Source organism: Phoxinus phoxinus, assembly GCF_949152265.1.
Source record: "Phoxinus phoxinus genome assembly, chromosome: 7".
In the NCBI taxonomy this organism is placed as follows: Eukaryota; Metazoa; Chordata; class Actinopteri; order Cypriniformes; family Leuciscidae; genus Phoxinus; species Phoxinus phoxinus.
This window is the reverse complement of record NC_136882.1, coordinates 5,068,694-5,084,488: the sequence shown is the minus strand read 5'-3', so window position 1 is coordinate 5,084,488 and position 15,795 is coordinate 5,068,694. Positions and strand designations below refer to the sequence as shown.

Genomic DNA, 15,795 nt, shown 5'->3' with positions numbered 1-15,795 from the left:
AATGCTCAGTACTCATTAGTACTCAGTGTAATGTAGGCCTCCCTGTCACGGATGGAGTTTGCACAGTATCTGGCCCAGAGGAAGATCAGCTGAGGTAATAATATAAGGCACACGGTAAGTCCATTCAGTGATTTGGAAAAGTTGAGTCAGGAGTTATTTATTTAAGGCCGGCACAATATCACTTTCAGGTAAGGCTGACTTAAACTAGTCAGAGAATTTGACCAGTCTTAAAATACTTTATAAACATTTTCCTCTTTATATTTAGCCCTTTTTTAACCTGCATATTTAAACTGTTGGCCACTGCACTGCCAACTGTATTTCCGTTTATCACCCATCCTATTATAAAGTCCTCCTTATATTCCTCTTAGTACTTCCTCCTATGGTACTCCATTATCCGCCGCATGGAGAGTCTGTAAGGCGGGACAGTTGCGTTTGCTCTCCCATCCGCGGCGGATTCGTGCCAGTCTGCTGGAGATGCATGGAAGCAGCAGAAAGCCACGGCACACCAGAACCACGCAGGGCAGAACCACAGCCAGCACGGAGCTGGGTGGCATGTAGAACGGATACGCCTCGATGTGGAAGGCAAAATCCCAGTCAAAGAAGAGCGTGTGCATGAGGGACAGAGTCAGAGCAATGTAGCCCAAACCTGACTGGAGGAAGAAGAGAGACACAACTGTATTAAAATTTAGTACATGTTAAGAAGCTGTGATTGTGCTTGTAGGTTGAATGTTCATTTGCATGCTAGTCAAAGACATTGACAACATTATGTACATTTGAAAAACATGTCTGTTTTTTTGTTATGCTCTCCACCCATAGCAAGCATAGGAAACATTTTACATACTCATTTACAAACATACACAAAGTAAAATAAAAATATACGATAATATGCTAGTAAATGTGTTAAAGTCCCCCTGTGGTGAAAATCAAGTTTTTAAATGTTGTTTATTTGTCTATGTGGTGTTTTTAATATGCTTTAAGACAAACCATGTGTAAATTCATTAGTCGACAGCATTGCTGAGTATTTTCTGCTTAAAACTGCAGTGAACCAAAGACAGTCTCAAAAACACGGTATGAAATCGCTGGTGTTTGTGACGTCACACACTACCTTGTAACCAATCAGATCAACGTGTGATCGTCAACCAGTGGATCTCTGAGTGAGTGAGTGAGCGGAGGCGGGGCTCATTTGCATATTAATAGAACCGCGTATACTAAAAGAGACAATGGTGTCGAGTTACATTCAAGCTATTTTAAGGCATGAATATTTTTTTTTCAAAGAAACATTTAAATGTAATTTTGGTGATCAAAGATGAGTTTTAAGGGATACAATTATTGACTGCAGGGGGACTTTAAGTTATGGCATCTGTGATGTTGTTTTCTTTATATTGCATTGATTGGCTGTCCCACTTATAATGTACTGGAGCGGTTAGTTAAGCATCTCAATTCTCACAAAGATAAGTTATGTGTAGAGTTTGTTCGTTCAAAGTAGCTTTGAAAGACAAGTCTTCACAAGAAGGCAAGTCCATTTCTTAAAATTGAGACACCGCCCACGAGTTTTGACACACACATGAACCATCTAATCAAAGTCTTCAGGATTACTTAAAAATCACAGGCTGGAGTTCTTGAGAGGGGATGGATATAATCTCTGCAGAACAGTGGGTCTCAACGAGTAGGATTAAATACTTCAGGTCTTGTGTGAAAATACTTTTACTGGAGTCTATCTTTGGAACTCGTGTACAAAGCGCGCAGAGGGTTCAGGGCCTTTCCAAATACACACACTTGCGGTCTTGGCCACTTGAAGTAAGTGCGCAAGACTGTCTCATGTCTAAAAAAACCAAACAAATCGCAGTGCCCTGAACGTACACAACCTTGAATACCGCATCAGAGAGGTATTTAAGCCTAATCGTATCCAATCATGCATTAGGTTCGGAAATCGCGTGTCCCGAGATAGTGATTAAAACAAATTTAAATTAATTACATGTACTGTAATTTGGTAGTAAAACAAATGGTTAAAGTTTAATTTTATTGGGGCAAAGATGAGTAGGCTATGTGTATTTCGTACAACATTTGCAACTGCTTTTTATCACTTAATTACAAGCACCACAATTTTAAATTGTGTCTTCTGTGACATAGGGACTACTGACCAGACATTCAGAAGTTTATTTTAAAATGCAAAGTATTGAAAATCAAAATAAAGCTCTGTAAAACACTTGCAATTTTGCAACACTGTAGTGTTTCCCATCGGGTAATCAAAAGGTCTACACACACTTGCAGTCTTCATGCCTACTTGAACACTTGGGCCAAATACTGGACATACGTCATGTAAGTAGACAAGTGGTCGAGTGCAAAGACGGCAAGTGTGGGTATTTGGAAAGGCCCTTAGGCCAGGGCAGGGGCAGTCCTGGTACACTACCTTCCTGCAGACTCCAACACACATTTAAAGTAATCATGAGCACCTTGTTTAGCTGGTTCAGGTGTGTTTGATTAAGGTTGGAGATGATTTAGGCAGGATGGTTGTCCCCTGGTCCAGGGTTAGCCAGTCCTGCTCCTAGAAAGCTGTCTTCCAGCAGAGTTAAGCTCCAACTCTAATCAGGATTACTTAAGAAATACAGGCAAGTGTGTTGGAACAGGGTTGAACTGAGCTCTGCAGGTATAGGTACAGGTACAGTTAGAGGTTTATCCACCCCTGTTTTAGGCAGAGTAGGGGACGTTTTGCCAGTGTAGTCAAGTGTGAAAAATATGTGTTATGATTATGAAAGTGTTTCCCAATCCCAACACTGTTTCTGGAGGCACACCAACAGTACACGTCATTGAACTCTTCCTAATCAAACAGCAAATCCACCTTTCTCTGCCTGGATCCAGTTGTTTCTATGAACTGCACTGATCCATTTGCTTCTCTGTTCTGTATCTTTCGGCAGTCTGTAAAAATATACCTCAGATTTCCCGTCAAATCTAGTTGTACAGTCGATCTCAAAGCTCTTTCCCATTTTAGATGCGTTTTGTGTGTTTTTCCTGGCATTCACGCTGAACACCAATGCTGCCGCTATACAGAACCTTTTACATCATAGGATCATTTTATGTATTTAGTTTATTCAATTTGAATTCATTGTTAATTTTAATAACATTTTGTCAATTAAACAGCTCAAAATTATTTTTTAAGTAACCCATTAAACATGAAAGTATTATGCAATAATTTAAGACCTTTCTCCGGCCGACGGTGACGTCACGCGCATACCCTCTATACTGTAAGCACGTACACTCGTGAGCTTTGGCTTTCGCATGCGATCGCACAGTGTATGCCCAGCTTGATCCAAAATGTGTACTGTTGGTGTGCCTCAGGAACACCTGAACGGTATGCATGGGCTCACCTGTACAAAGGTAAACTCTCTCCAGTTGAGGGCGTTTCCCACTGAGGGAAGGGAAGTGATGGCCAGTAAAGAGAGGACGCCCAGACCCAACACTCCACAAGAGAGGTACAGCTCAGACCGCCAAACTCCCAGCTCATCCCAGGGCTCCTCTACACCTGCTTTAACCTGATACGTTCAGACAAAACAGCAGAATATGCTTTTAGGCAACACTTTAGAATAATGGTCCGTCATCAATAAGTACCGGTAACTATGCAGGACTAATGAGTAGTACTACATTAACACTTCAGCTACTACTATTAACTAATATTGAAACAAGCTTAACTAATAAGTAAGTAATATCAAATTTAAGAGATAGTTCCTTATTAGGTAACCAATAATTACTTAATGAGATCGGCATCATTAAGAACTATTAACTAACTGAACAATTATAAAGAACATTATTGTGTGTCTGAGATGTAAATCAGTCATAATTTTTACTCTGAACATATTCATAAAATGCATCACTAATTACTCAAGTACCTAGTCACTATGAAGGAACAACTAGTGATCTGGACCATTATTTTAAAGTAAAAAACATCCTTTTCACTTTAAAATAATGGTCCAGATCACTAGTAGTCCTTGAGTAATTAGTGATACATTATGACCACGTTGAGAGTAAAATAAGACGTCTTTAACGTAATTAATAAGTAATTATTTATAATTTGTCAGAATTACCCAGTAGTTCTTAATGATGCCAATCTCGTTATGTAATTATTGGTTACCTAATAAGGAACTATCTTAGTCCTAAATTCTATATTACTTACTGATTAGTTAAGCTTGTTTCTATGTTAGTTAATAGTAGTAGCTGAAGTGTTAATGTAGTACTGCACTCTAAAAAATGTTGGGTTGTTTCAACCCAATTTTGGGTAAAATATGGACAATCCCAAACATTGGGTTAAAAATGTAATTTAGAAATTCAACCCAACGGCTGGGTTTGTCCATATTTTACCCAAAATTCGGTTGAAACAACCCAACATTTTTTAGAGTCGTCCTGCATTACCTCCCGCATAGTTACTTATTAATGGCGGACCATTACCTGTCTGTAGGCAGTATTGACGAGCCTGTGGAGTGTAATTCTGCGCAGCGGCTGGCAAAGGCTGTAGACACCATGCAACGCTGCACACAGAAAGCTCAACAGGCCCAGTTGTTTCCTCCGCTGTAACCAGTTGTCCAACCACGATGGGAAACGCTGGTATTTGGTGCCCCTCCAGAGCTGCAACCAGGCAGCAAACAAGCCTGGGAAGTATACAAGTGCCAGGGTCACCAGGGCCACTGCTGGCAGGCTCTCGTTCACCAGACCGAGGGCGAGACGGTAGAAAGCATTGTGTCCTTGTGCAAGAAATGGCAGCAGAATTCCCCGCAGAAAGCCATAGCCGTAGAAGAAGAAAAAGAGGAGGAAGGTGACAACGATCGAGCCACTCCAAGATGGGAATAGACGCAATGATGCCACCTCGATTTCTCGAGCAGCAGACAAGCCGCCCATATCCACTGGGTGAAAGCCCATCTTCCGAGCCAACTCCACAACTGTCCTCTTCCCCTCTGTACTGTTACTGCAGATCAGGACCTACAGCAGTGAAAGGTACAAAGAAAAAAAAAGATTTTTACTGCTTGTTCAAATTGCTTAATTAAAGTGACGTAATTTTCCGTCATGAAAATTTTTCCGCCATTTTTAATTTCCTGAAAAATCTAATTTTTAGAGCTCGTCCTAGACGGTTTCTCCAATTTTTTTTAAGAAAATGTAACCAGATCATCTTCAGAACATGCCGACAAAAAGATTTGGAATTCAAGGTGATTGGTTAAACCGCTCTCGAATACGGCGCGAACAAATTTTACGTAGCGCTTGCGAAAACAGACCTAAGGCTGTCTCCGCAACGCTTTATCGTATTCAGACCCAACTTGGTACATCCTGGCCAAATTTGCCCCTTGGCCTCGATGCCCTGAAATGTGACTTATTTTCACGGGAGTCATCTCCCGATACCAACGAGTCCAACGATACCAAACATGCTAGGTTTTGCCTTATTGTTAGCACAACGTTGAGATTTAGAGCTTAAAAAAACTTTTGCGAATATCTTTGAAACCGTTTCGGAATTTCGGAAACATAGGTCTCCGCTAATGCCCAAATGTCAAAATTTTGATAGTAAGTGGCAAAAATAAAAATAAACTAATTATGTTTGTTCAACTTAATTGGTTCATGTGGGACCGATGTACAATACTAAATCATGTAAATCTAACACACTTTTTTTTTCCGTGTAAAAGCTCATAGAGTTCAAATAACCTTATGCTAGTTTTCAACAGATACAGATAGCACAACAGCAGCCCTGACCTGTCTGCTTCCATCATGAGCCCCAGTCTGCAGCTCCCAGGCTGAAACCGTGTTAAATCCTTTGACCACCAGACTGTCTGGAAACAGCTCAGCTAGTCGCTCCGCGTTGGAAGGCCCAAGGATATTCATCTCTGCAGCGTTACTTACATCCACAAGCACTTTCCCTGCAAGTGCAGACTGTAGTCCCAGCAGGGAGCGGTAATGCTCAGGGAACAAGGCCATAAACACCACACACACTGCTTGTGATGCTGCCCCCTCCTGGTTCCTCAACTCCACTGCATCAGGGAACAGTCCTGATGGGATGCGGTTCACACACCGACTCCCGACCACCACTCGAACACCACATGCTAGCAGCCGCTGAGCCAGCGAGCGAGAGAAGTCTCCAGAGCCGAGTATGGCCACCGTAGGGCTGGTTAGACACACATCAGCAGGACCTTCAGCGTCTGAGAGCAAGGGAGTCGTCAGATCTTCTGCCATAATCTGTCACGGAACACACACAGGAGAGAGAGGATCCAAGTGCAGTATTTTATTATAAGGGTAAATCCGTACTCACAACCAGTCCAGGCAGGGGTCAAAACCATATAAGCAATCCACATACGATGACAAAACAAGAAACAGGCAGCAACAGGAACGGAAGTGTGGGGACATTAAACAAGGACTCCGTGACAAACACTGAAACAGACAGGGTATATATACACACATAACTAACAATGAAACAGGGAACAGCTGGGAACAATGATGACGGGGAACAGCTGAGTGCAGTGAACAGTGATTAGTGCAGACAAGGATTGTGGGGAATACAGTTCATAATGTGACAGACACCGTGGCGGACGAGGACCTCTAGTGGATACCCGGGGATACACAAACCAGACACTGTGACATAACCCTCCTCCTACGGAGCGGCTACCAGACGCTCCAAGACATAAATAAAACAAGAGTACAGGCGGAAGGTGAAATGGTGGAGGATCAGGGGGCTGGACGGGGGGACAGGTCCATGTAGGGGAACAGGAACAAGGGGGTACAGCTTAAGCGGGCGGCCAGGGCGAAACAGACAGTCCATCGGGCGGCCAGGGCGAAGCAGACAGTCCATCGGGTGGCCAGGGCGGAGACGACCCCTCGGGCGGCCACGGCGGTGAAGACCCCTCGGGCGACGACCAGGACGAAGACGACCCCTCGGACGGCCATGGCGGAGACGACCAGGTTGAAGCCGACCACTCGGGCGGCCATGGCGGAGACGACCAGGGTGAAGACGACCACTCGGGCGGCCATGGCGGAGACGACCAGGGTGAAGCCGACCACTCGGGCGGCCATGGCGGTGAAGACCAAGGCGGAACAGAGACAGACGCCACCGGCTCAGGAACTGCAACAGACGCCACCGGCTCAGGAACTGCAACAGACGCCACCGGCTCAGGAACTGCAACAGACGCCACCGGCTCAGGAACTGCAACAGACGCCACCGGCTCAGGAACTGCAACAGACGCCACCGGCTCAGGAACTGCAACAGACGCCACCGGCTCAGGAACTGCAACAGACGCCACCGGCTCAGGAACTGCAACAGACGCCACCGGCTCAGGAACTGCAACAGACGCCACCGGCTCAGGAACTGCAACAGACGCCACCGGCTCAGGAACTGCAACAGACGCCACCGGCTCAGGAACTGCAACAGACGCCACCGGCTCAGGAACTGCAACAGACGCCACCGGCTCAGGAACTGCAACAGACGCCACCGGCTCAGGAACTGCAACAGACGCCACCGGCTCAGGAACTGCAACAGACGCCACCGGCTCAGGAACTGCAACAGACGCCACCGGCTCAGGAACTGCAACAGACGCCACCGGCTCAGGAACTGCAACAGACGCCACCGGCTCAGGAACTGCAACAGACGCCACCGGCTCAGGAACTGCAACAGACGCCACCGGCTCAGGAACTGCAACAGACGCCACCGGCTCAGGAACTGCAACAGACGCCACCGGCTCAGGAACTGCAACAGACGCCACCGGCTCAGGAACTGCAACAGACGCCACCGGCTCAGGAACTGCAACAGACGCCACCGGCTCAGGAACTGCAACAGACGCCACCGGCTCAGGAACTGCAACAGACGCCACCGGCTCAGGAACTGCAACAGACGCCACCGGCTCAGGAACTGCAACAGACGCCACCGGCTCAGGAACTGCAACAGACGCCACCGGCTCAGGAACTGCAACAGACGCCACCGGCTCAGGAACTGCAACAGACGCCACCGGCTCAGGAACTGCAACAGACGCCACCGGCTCAGGAACTGCAACAGACGCCACCGGCTCAGGAACTGCAACAGACGCCACCGGCTCAGGAACTGCAACAGACGCCACCGGCTCAGGAACTGCAACAGACGCCACCGGCTCAGGAACTGCAACAGACGCCACCGGCTCAGGAACTGCAACAGACGCCACCGGCTCAGGAACTGCAACAGACGCCACCGGCTCAGGAACTGCAACAGACGCCACCGGCTCAGGAACTGCAACAGACGCCACCGGCTCAGGAACTGCAACAGACGCCACCGGCTCAGGAACTGCAACAGACGCCACCGGCTCAGGAACTGCAACAGACGCCACCGGCTCAGGAACTGCAACAGACGCCACCGGCTCAGGAACTGCAACAGACGCCACCGGCTCAGGAACTGCAACAGACGCCGGCTCGGGAACTGGCGTGACATAAAGCTCAGGCTCGGCAGACGTGACGTGAAGTCCAGGCTCGGCAGACGTGTGTCCCCTCCATGCATGCAGTACTGCCAGTGCATAAAAAAGGAAAACAGCCCTCTTGGCCATGGCAGGACTTACGGGAACAGCGTCTGGCACAGGAACCGTCTCTGCACCGGCAGACGTGACGTGGACAGTCTCTGGAACGGCAGACGTGACGTGGACAGTCTCTGGAACGGCAGACGTGCTGTGCCTCCTCCACGCATGCAGTACCGCCACCGCATAGAAGAGGAAGACCGCTCTCTTGGCCGTGGCAGGACTGATGGTGGGCGGCTCCGAGACAATCTCAGGGACGACAGCGGGCTGCTCGGAGGGGACGGCCTCCGGGACGACAGCGGGCTGCTCGGAGGGGACGGCCTCCGGGACGACAGCGGGCTGCTCGGAGGGGACGGCCTCCGGGACGACAGCGGGCTGCTCGGAGGGGACGGCCTCCGGGTCCTTGGGGAGGCTGAAGGTCTTCCTCCTCCGCCGTTTCTGACGAAAATGTGCAGGCTCTGGACTGGACGGGCACCACGGCGAACAGAGCTCTGGGCTGGGCGAAATCAGCGGTGGATGGAACTCTGGGCTGGATCTCACCAACCCAGGGCCGAAGAGGGGCCAGAGTGGAGAATGGTGTCTTGAATCCTCTCGACCACCTCCTCCACTGCGGCCTCCACGGGTCCCACAAAATTTTACCAATCGGGTCCCCTCAAAAAACTCTCTTCTCTCCCGCTCAGTGGTTGGGGAAGAGACATTGAGAGACATACCGCTGGATCCTGTGGTGACGGAGTCCTTCTGTCACGGAACACACACAGGAGAGAGAGGATCCAAGTGCAGTATTTTATTATAAGGGTAAATCCGTACTCACAACCAGTCCAGGCAGGGGTCAAAACCATATAAGCAATCCACATACGATGACAAAACAAGAAACAGGCAGCAACAGGAACGGAAGTGTGGGGACATTAAACAAGGACTCCGTGACAAACACTGAAACAGACAGGGTATATATACACACATAACTAACAATGAAACAGGGAACAGCTGGGAACAATGATGACGGGGAACAGCTGAGTGCAGTGAACAGTGATTAGTGCAGACAAGGATTGTGGGGAATACAGTTCATAATGTGACAGACACCGTGGCGGACGAGGACCTCTAGTGGATACCCGGGGATACACAAACCAGACACTGTGACATAATCAACCTGAGGAGTGTGAGGAAATGATATAATTATGCATTTTAAACTGTTGTCCCATTAAACTTTAAAGCATATTAGATATATTATTATATGTTCATTAATACTTGTAATTGACTTGTTTTAAATTGCAATAAAAATATTGGTAACACTTCATTTTATTGTGTCCTTGTTACACGTTACATGTATTTACTATAGTAATAACTATAAATTAGGCATGATTACATGCAATGAACCCTAAACAAAAGCCTAATCCTAAACCTCAACCTATAGTAAGTACATGTAGTTCATATTACTCAGTACTTAAATGTATATTTGAAATAAAGTGTAGCTAAAATATTTGTGCCCATGTCCCCATATCAAAATGATTATCATTACATTTCCAAAAGCCTCCAGTGGACAGGTGTTGAAAATGAGCATGTGTGATAAAACAATTAAACAAATGCATATGGTTTGTCCAATGTAATTGCATGTCCATGTCAAATAAATAAATAAATAAAATAAAAATTCCATAAACTCTCTAACAATATGTTTTATCTTTCTACAGCAAAACAGGAATATATATAGGCTATATAAAGCATATACACTGTCCATTTTCTCAATTTTAAACTCAACCCCGTTTTTGTTGTTGGCCTGTTATTTAATGTTTATTGTTAAAAAAAATAACAAAATATGTTCATGAAAAATGTCATAATTACCCACATTTTACATTACTGATTTGCCTGTAAAGATAAGTGGACTGTTGTTTTGTGTATTTTAAATATTTGGATGACTTGTTATTGTTGTTAGTATTTTTTATTATTGTCGTTGTTGAGCATGTTAGAAGTTTCTATTTTTGTTCCTTCAAAGGAGTTGTCAGTAAGTTTCGTTTCTGCTAAAGGGGTACTAGACAAACATGCTCAATTACTCAGGGCAAATGTTAAAATAACATTCTCTAACTTTTACATTCCTTACATCATTATTTAGTGGCAATTTCAGAAAATCCATTATATTAGCCTATATGATTTAACGCGTAGCCTACTCACCACTTTCAAATAACTTTTCTGGCGATTCTTGGGCAGTGCAGTTCCACCAGGACTGTATAACCGGTGCGCGCTTCCGTTACTGTGCAATAGACATACGAGACCGTGCAGAAAAAGACATTCCTTATCTTTATCATTCACTCGCTATCTGTATAGAACACAGGGGAGCGTAGCGTTGCGTTGCGGCGCGGAGCGTTGCGTTCTAGAGTCGAGTTTACAGCGGATTGGTCCGAGAGTGATCGATTAGAGATGACGTCTCGATACCCCTTCCATTCCGTTGCGCTCCGTCTTTCTGCTCTGAGCTATCCTTAGGATAGGAAGCGATTGAACGGGATCGTAATGCATAATACAGGCCTCTCGTGTTTAAAGTGTGGCACCTCGACCTCGGCCGTCCTTGGTGGAGCTAATTTTTTTTTTTCCAGCTGATCGAGATAGGTCTGACTGCAGAACCGCAGAACCATGACGTCATGACAGTGTGAGGATGACAGCGCCAGCCTGACAGTCTGAGGCCGGAAGTGGGCGGGGTAGAAGTCTGATGCCGGAAGTGGGCGGGGTAGAAGTCTGATGCCGGAAGTGTACGGAGTTTATGTTTAGACATGTGTTACTATCATACTGTCTATGGTTACTATGGGTTTAGAGACCAGTCTATGGTTACACAGTAAATTGTTGAAATATGGCGGAGCACACTGTAAAAAAAGAAAAAGAGGAGAAAGAGGTAGGTTCTTTGATGGATGCAACAAACTTAACGTTATAACGTTACGCTTAACTATACTAAACGGCTCTGTACTGAACTGTTTTTTAAACGAAGTATTTTGAAACGAAGTATTTTGTATTATAAGATAATCTTTAACAATAACACAGTATCACTTTGTTGGATTATATATTGATGGTTTGTGATTTAATTTGTTAAACTGGCGTGGCATTTTACAATATTTGTTACATTTTATGACCATGAAAATTGCATTAATTGTATTTTATTTCACCTATAGAAGCACATAACGATTCAGAGAGGGTCAGCGGTACCACATCTGAACCAATGCACAACATGTTGCACAAATTATCACTGCCCATTTTGTGATGCCAGTATCTTCAAACCAACAAGACTGGACAAATTGACCAATCATATGAAAGTCCACGTAAAAAAGGCTGTTGTTCATGGAGGTATGAACATATTGAGTTATTTTTTAATATACAGTGGCAATAGATATTATTTTACATTTATGCACTTTTATCCAAAGCGATTTGCATTACATTTTAAGGTACACATATTTAATAGTATTCCCTTTGGAATTAGTTAGATGTAGATGGTATTCTGCATGATTTAGGCATCAAATATTATTTATTAGCGAGACAGAGAATATTAATATTGTCTTCATTAACGTCTAAAGTTTGCACACTGAAACTTGAGCTAAAAAAAAACAAAGAATTATATATTTGTGTATTTGTATTTTGTTATAGTAATATTTCATGTATATAAATGCATCCCATTAAACATTTAAACCATCAGGGGTAGGTTTGAGTTACACTTTGAAGCACAGGAACTAATTGTTTCCTTTTTTTCCTGTTATATTTCAGATTTCACATTTCACAGATGTGGTTTGGGCTGCAGACAATCTCTGCATTTCCACTGTCTCTATTGTACAGCCACAATTCTGAGGAGAGATGTTTTTCTTAATCATTTAGAATTATGTAAAGAGAAGCCACTGTCCACTAATACTAGTGATACATTTACTGTCCCAGAGGTTGTGACCATACCACCTACTACTGGGACACCATCAGCCTCCAGCAATGTTTGTAACATGCCACCTACTACTGGGACATCATCAGCCTCCAGCAATGTTTGTAACATGCCACCTACTACTGGGACATCATCAGCCTCCAGCAATGTTTGTAACATGCCACCTACTACTGGGACATCATCAGCCTCCAGCAATGTTTGTAACATGCCACCTACTACTGGGACATCATCAGCCTCCAACACAGACACCGTGGCGGACGAGGACCTCTAGTGGATACCCGGGGATACACAAACCAGACACTGTGACATAATCAACCTGAGGAGTGTGAGGAAATGATATAATTATGCATTTTAAACTGTTGTCCCATTAAACTTTAAAGCATATTAGATATATTATTATATGTTCATTAATACTTGTAATTGACTTGTTTTAAATTGCAATAAAAATATTGGTAACACTTCATTTTATTGTGTCCTTGTTACACGTTACATGTATTTACTATAGTAATAACTATAAATTAGGCATGATTACATGCAATGAACCCTAAACAAAAGCCTAATCCTAAACCTCAACCTATAGTAAGTACATGTAGTTCATATTACTCAGTACTTAAATGTATATTTGAAATAAAGTGTAGCTAAAATATTTGTGCCCATGTCCCCATATCAAAATGATTATCATTACATTTCCAAAAGCCTCCAGTGGACAGGTGTTGAAAATGAGCATGTGTGATAAAACAATTAAACAAATGCATATGGTTTGTCCAATGTAATTGCATGTCCATGTCAAATAAATAAATAAATAAAATAAAAATTCCATAAACTCTCTAACAATATGTTTTATCTTTCTACAGCAAAACAGGAATATATATAGGCTATATAAAGCATATACACTGTCCATTTTCTCAATTTTAAACTCAACCCCGTTTTTGTTGTTGGCCTGTTATTTAATGTTTATTGTTAAAAAAAATAACAAAATATGTTCATGAAAAATGTCATAATTACCCACATTTTACATTACTGATTTGCCTGTAAAGATAAGTGGACTGTTGTTTTGTGTATTTTAAATATTTGGATGACTTGTTATTGTTGTTAGTATTTTTTATTATTGTCGTTGTTGAGCATGTTAGAAGTTTCTATTTTTGTTCCTTCAAAGGAGTTGTCAGTAAGTTTCGTTTCTGCTAAAGGGGTACTAGACAAACATGCTCAATTACTCAGGGCAAATGTTAAAATAACATTCTCTAACTTTTACATTCCTTACATCATTATTTAGTGGCAATTTCAGAAAATCCATTATATTAGCCTATATGATTTAACGCGTAGCCTACTCACCACTTTCAAATAACTTTTCTGGCGATTCTTGGGCAGTGCAGTTCCACCAGGACTGTATAACCGGTGCGCGCTTCCGTTACTGTGCAATAGACATACGAGACCGTGCAGAAAAAGACATTCCTTATCTTTATCATTCACTCGCTATCTGTATAGAACACAGGGGAGCGTAGCGTTGCGTTGCGGCGCGGAGCGTTGCGTTCTAGAGTCGAGTTTACAGCGGATTGGTCCGAGAGTGATCGATTAGAGATGACGTCTCGATACCCCTTCCATTCCGTTGCGCTCCGTCTTTCTGCTCTGAGCTATCCTTAGGATAGGAAGCGATTGAACGGGATCGTAATGCATAATACAGGCCTCTCGTGTTTAAAGTGTGGCACCTCGACCTCGGCCGTCCTTGGTGGAGCTAATTTTTTTTTTTCCAGCTGATCGAGATAGGTCTGACTGCAGAACCGCAGAACCATGACGTCATGACAGTGTGAGGATGACAGCGCCAGCCTGACAGTCTGAGGCCGGAAGTGGGCGGGGTAGAAGTCTGATGCCGGAAGTGGGCGGGGTAGAAGTCTGATGCCGGAAGTGTACGGAGTTTATGTTTAGACATGTGTTACTATCATACTGTCTATGGTTACTATGGGTTTAGAGACCAGTCTATGGTTACACAGTAAATTGTTGAAATATGGCGGAGCACACTGTAAAAAAAGAAAAAGAGGAGAAAGAGGTAGGTTCTTTGATGGATGCAACAAACTTAACGTTATAACGTTACGCTTAACTATACTAAACGGCTCTGTACTGAACTGTTTTTTAAACGAAGTATTTTGAAACGAAGTATTTTGTATTATAAGATAATCTTTAACAATAACACAGTATCACTTTGTTGGATTATATATTGATGGTTTGTGATTTAATTTGTTAAACTGGCGTGGCATTTTACAATATTTGTTACATTTTATGACCATGAAAATTGCATTAATTGTATTTTATTTCACCTATAGAAGCACATAACGATTCAGAGAGGGTCAGCGGTACCACATCTGAACCAATGCACAACATGTTGCACAAATTATCACTGCCCATTTTGTGATGCCAGTATCTTCAAACCAACAAGACTGGACAAATTGACCAATCATATGAAAGTCCACGTAAAAAAGGCTGTTGTTCATGGAGGTATGAACATATTGAGTTATTTTTTAATATACAGTGGCAATAGATATTATTTTACATTTATGCACTTTTATCCAAAGCGATTTGCATTACATTTTAAGGTACACATATTTAATAGTATTCCCTTTGGAATTAGTTAGATGTAGATGGTATTCTGCATGATTTAGGCATCAAATATTATTTATTAGCGAGACAGAGAATATTAATATTGTCTTCATTAACGTCTAAAGTTTGCACACTGAAACTTGAGCTAAAAAAAAACAAAGAATTATATATTTGTGTATTTGTATTTTGTTATAGTAATATTTCATGTATATAAATGCATCCCATTAAACATTTAAACCATCAGGGGTAGGTTTGAGTTACACTTTGAAGCACAGGAACTAATTGTTTCCTTTTTTTCCTGTTATATTTCAGATTTCACATTTCACAGATGTGGTTTGGGCTGCAGACAATCTCTGCATTTCCACTGTCTCTATTGTACAGCCACAATTCTGAGGAGAGATGTTTTTCTTAATCATTTAGAATTATGTAAAGAGAAGCCACTGTCCACTAATACTAGTGATACATTTACTGTCCCAGAGGTTGTGACCATACCACCTACTACTGGGACACCATCAGCCTCCAGCAATGTTTGTAACATGCCACCTACTACTGGGACATCATCAGCCTCCAGCAATGTTTGTAACATGCCACCTACTACTGGGACATCATCAGCCTCCAGCAATGTTTGTAACATGCCACCTACTACTGGGACATCATCAGCCTCCAGCAATGTTTGTAACATGCCACCTACTACTGGGACATCATCAGCCTCCAACACAGACACCGTGGCGGACGAGGACCTCTAGTGGATACCCGGGGATACACAAACCAGACACTGTGACATAATCAACCTGAGGAGTGTGAGGA

The 15,795-nt window shown here is 43.5% G+C and overlaps 1 protein-coding gene across 4 annotated transcripts; it reads right to left on the bottom strand.

Annotated features, from left to right (window-relative positions):
* Window positions 1-375: 375 nt before the first annotated feature.
* On the bottom strand, window positions 376-14,222 carry steap3 (STEAP family member 3, metalloreductase). 4 transcript variants are annotated; one of them, XM_079619320.1, is made up of 6 exons: window positions 13,729-14,222; window positions 12,613-12,712; window positions 5,728-6,207; window positions 4,441-4,968; window positions 3,366-3,530; window positions 376-650 (listed from the first exon to the last, which is right to left on the bottom strand). In XM_079619320.1, exons 3-6 carry the CDS (start codon window positions 6,202-6,204, stop codon window positions 378-380), a joined length of 1,443 nt encoding a protein of 480 aa, XP_079475446.1. In that variant the 5' UTR covers window positions 6,205-6,207; window positions 12,613-12,712; window positions 13,729-14,222; the 3' UTR covers window positions 376-377. The 4 variants fall into 4 exon arrangements, with proteins under 4 accessions (XP_079475446.1, XP_079475445.1, XP_079475444.1 ...); XM_079619319.1 differs by lacking the exons at window positions 12,613-12,712; window positions 13,729-14,222 and adding an exon at window positions 10,662-11,155; XM_079619318.1 differs by lacking the exons at window positions 12,613-12,712; window positions 13,729-14,222 and adding an exon at window positions 10,658-10,789.
* Window positions 14,223-15,795: the final 1,573 nt, after the last annotated feature.

Coding starts and splice junctions, on each gene's coding strand:
- steap3 (XM_079619320.1), bottom strand. CDS start 6,204: ATGGCAGAAGATCTGACGACTCCCTTGCTCTCAGACGCTGAAGGTCCT. Junction 4,969..5,727: donor CTCATGATGGAAGCAGACAG/GTCAGGGCTGCT, acceptor TCACTGCTGTAG/GTCCTGATCTGCAGTAACAG. Junction 651..3,365: donor GAGAGTTTACCTTTGTACAG/GTGAGCCCATGC, acceptor TTCTTCCTCCAG/TCAGGTTTGGGCTACATTGC.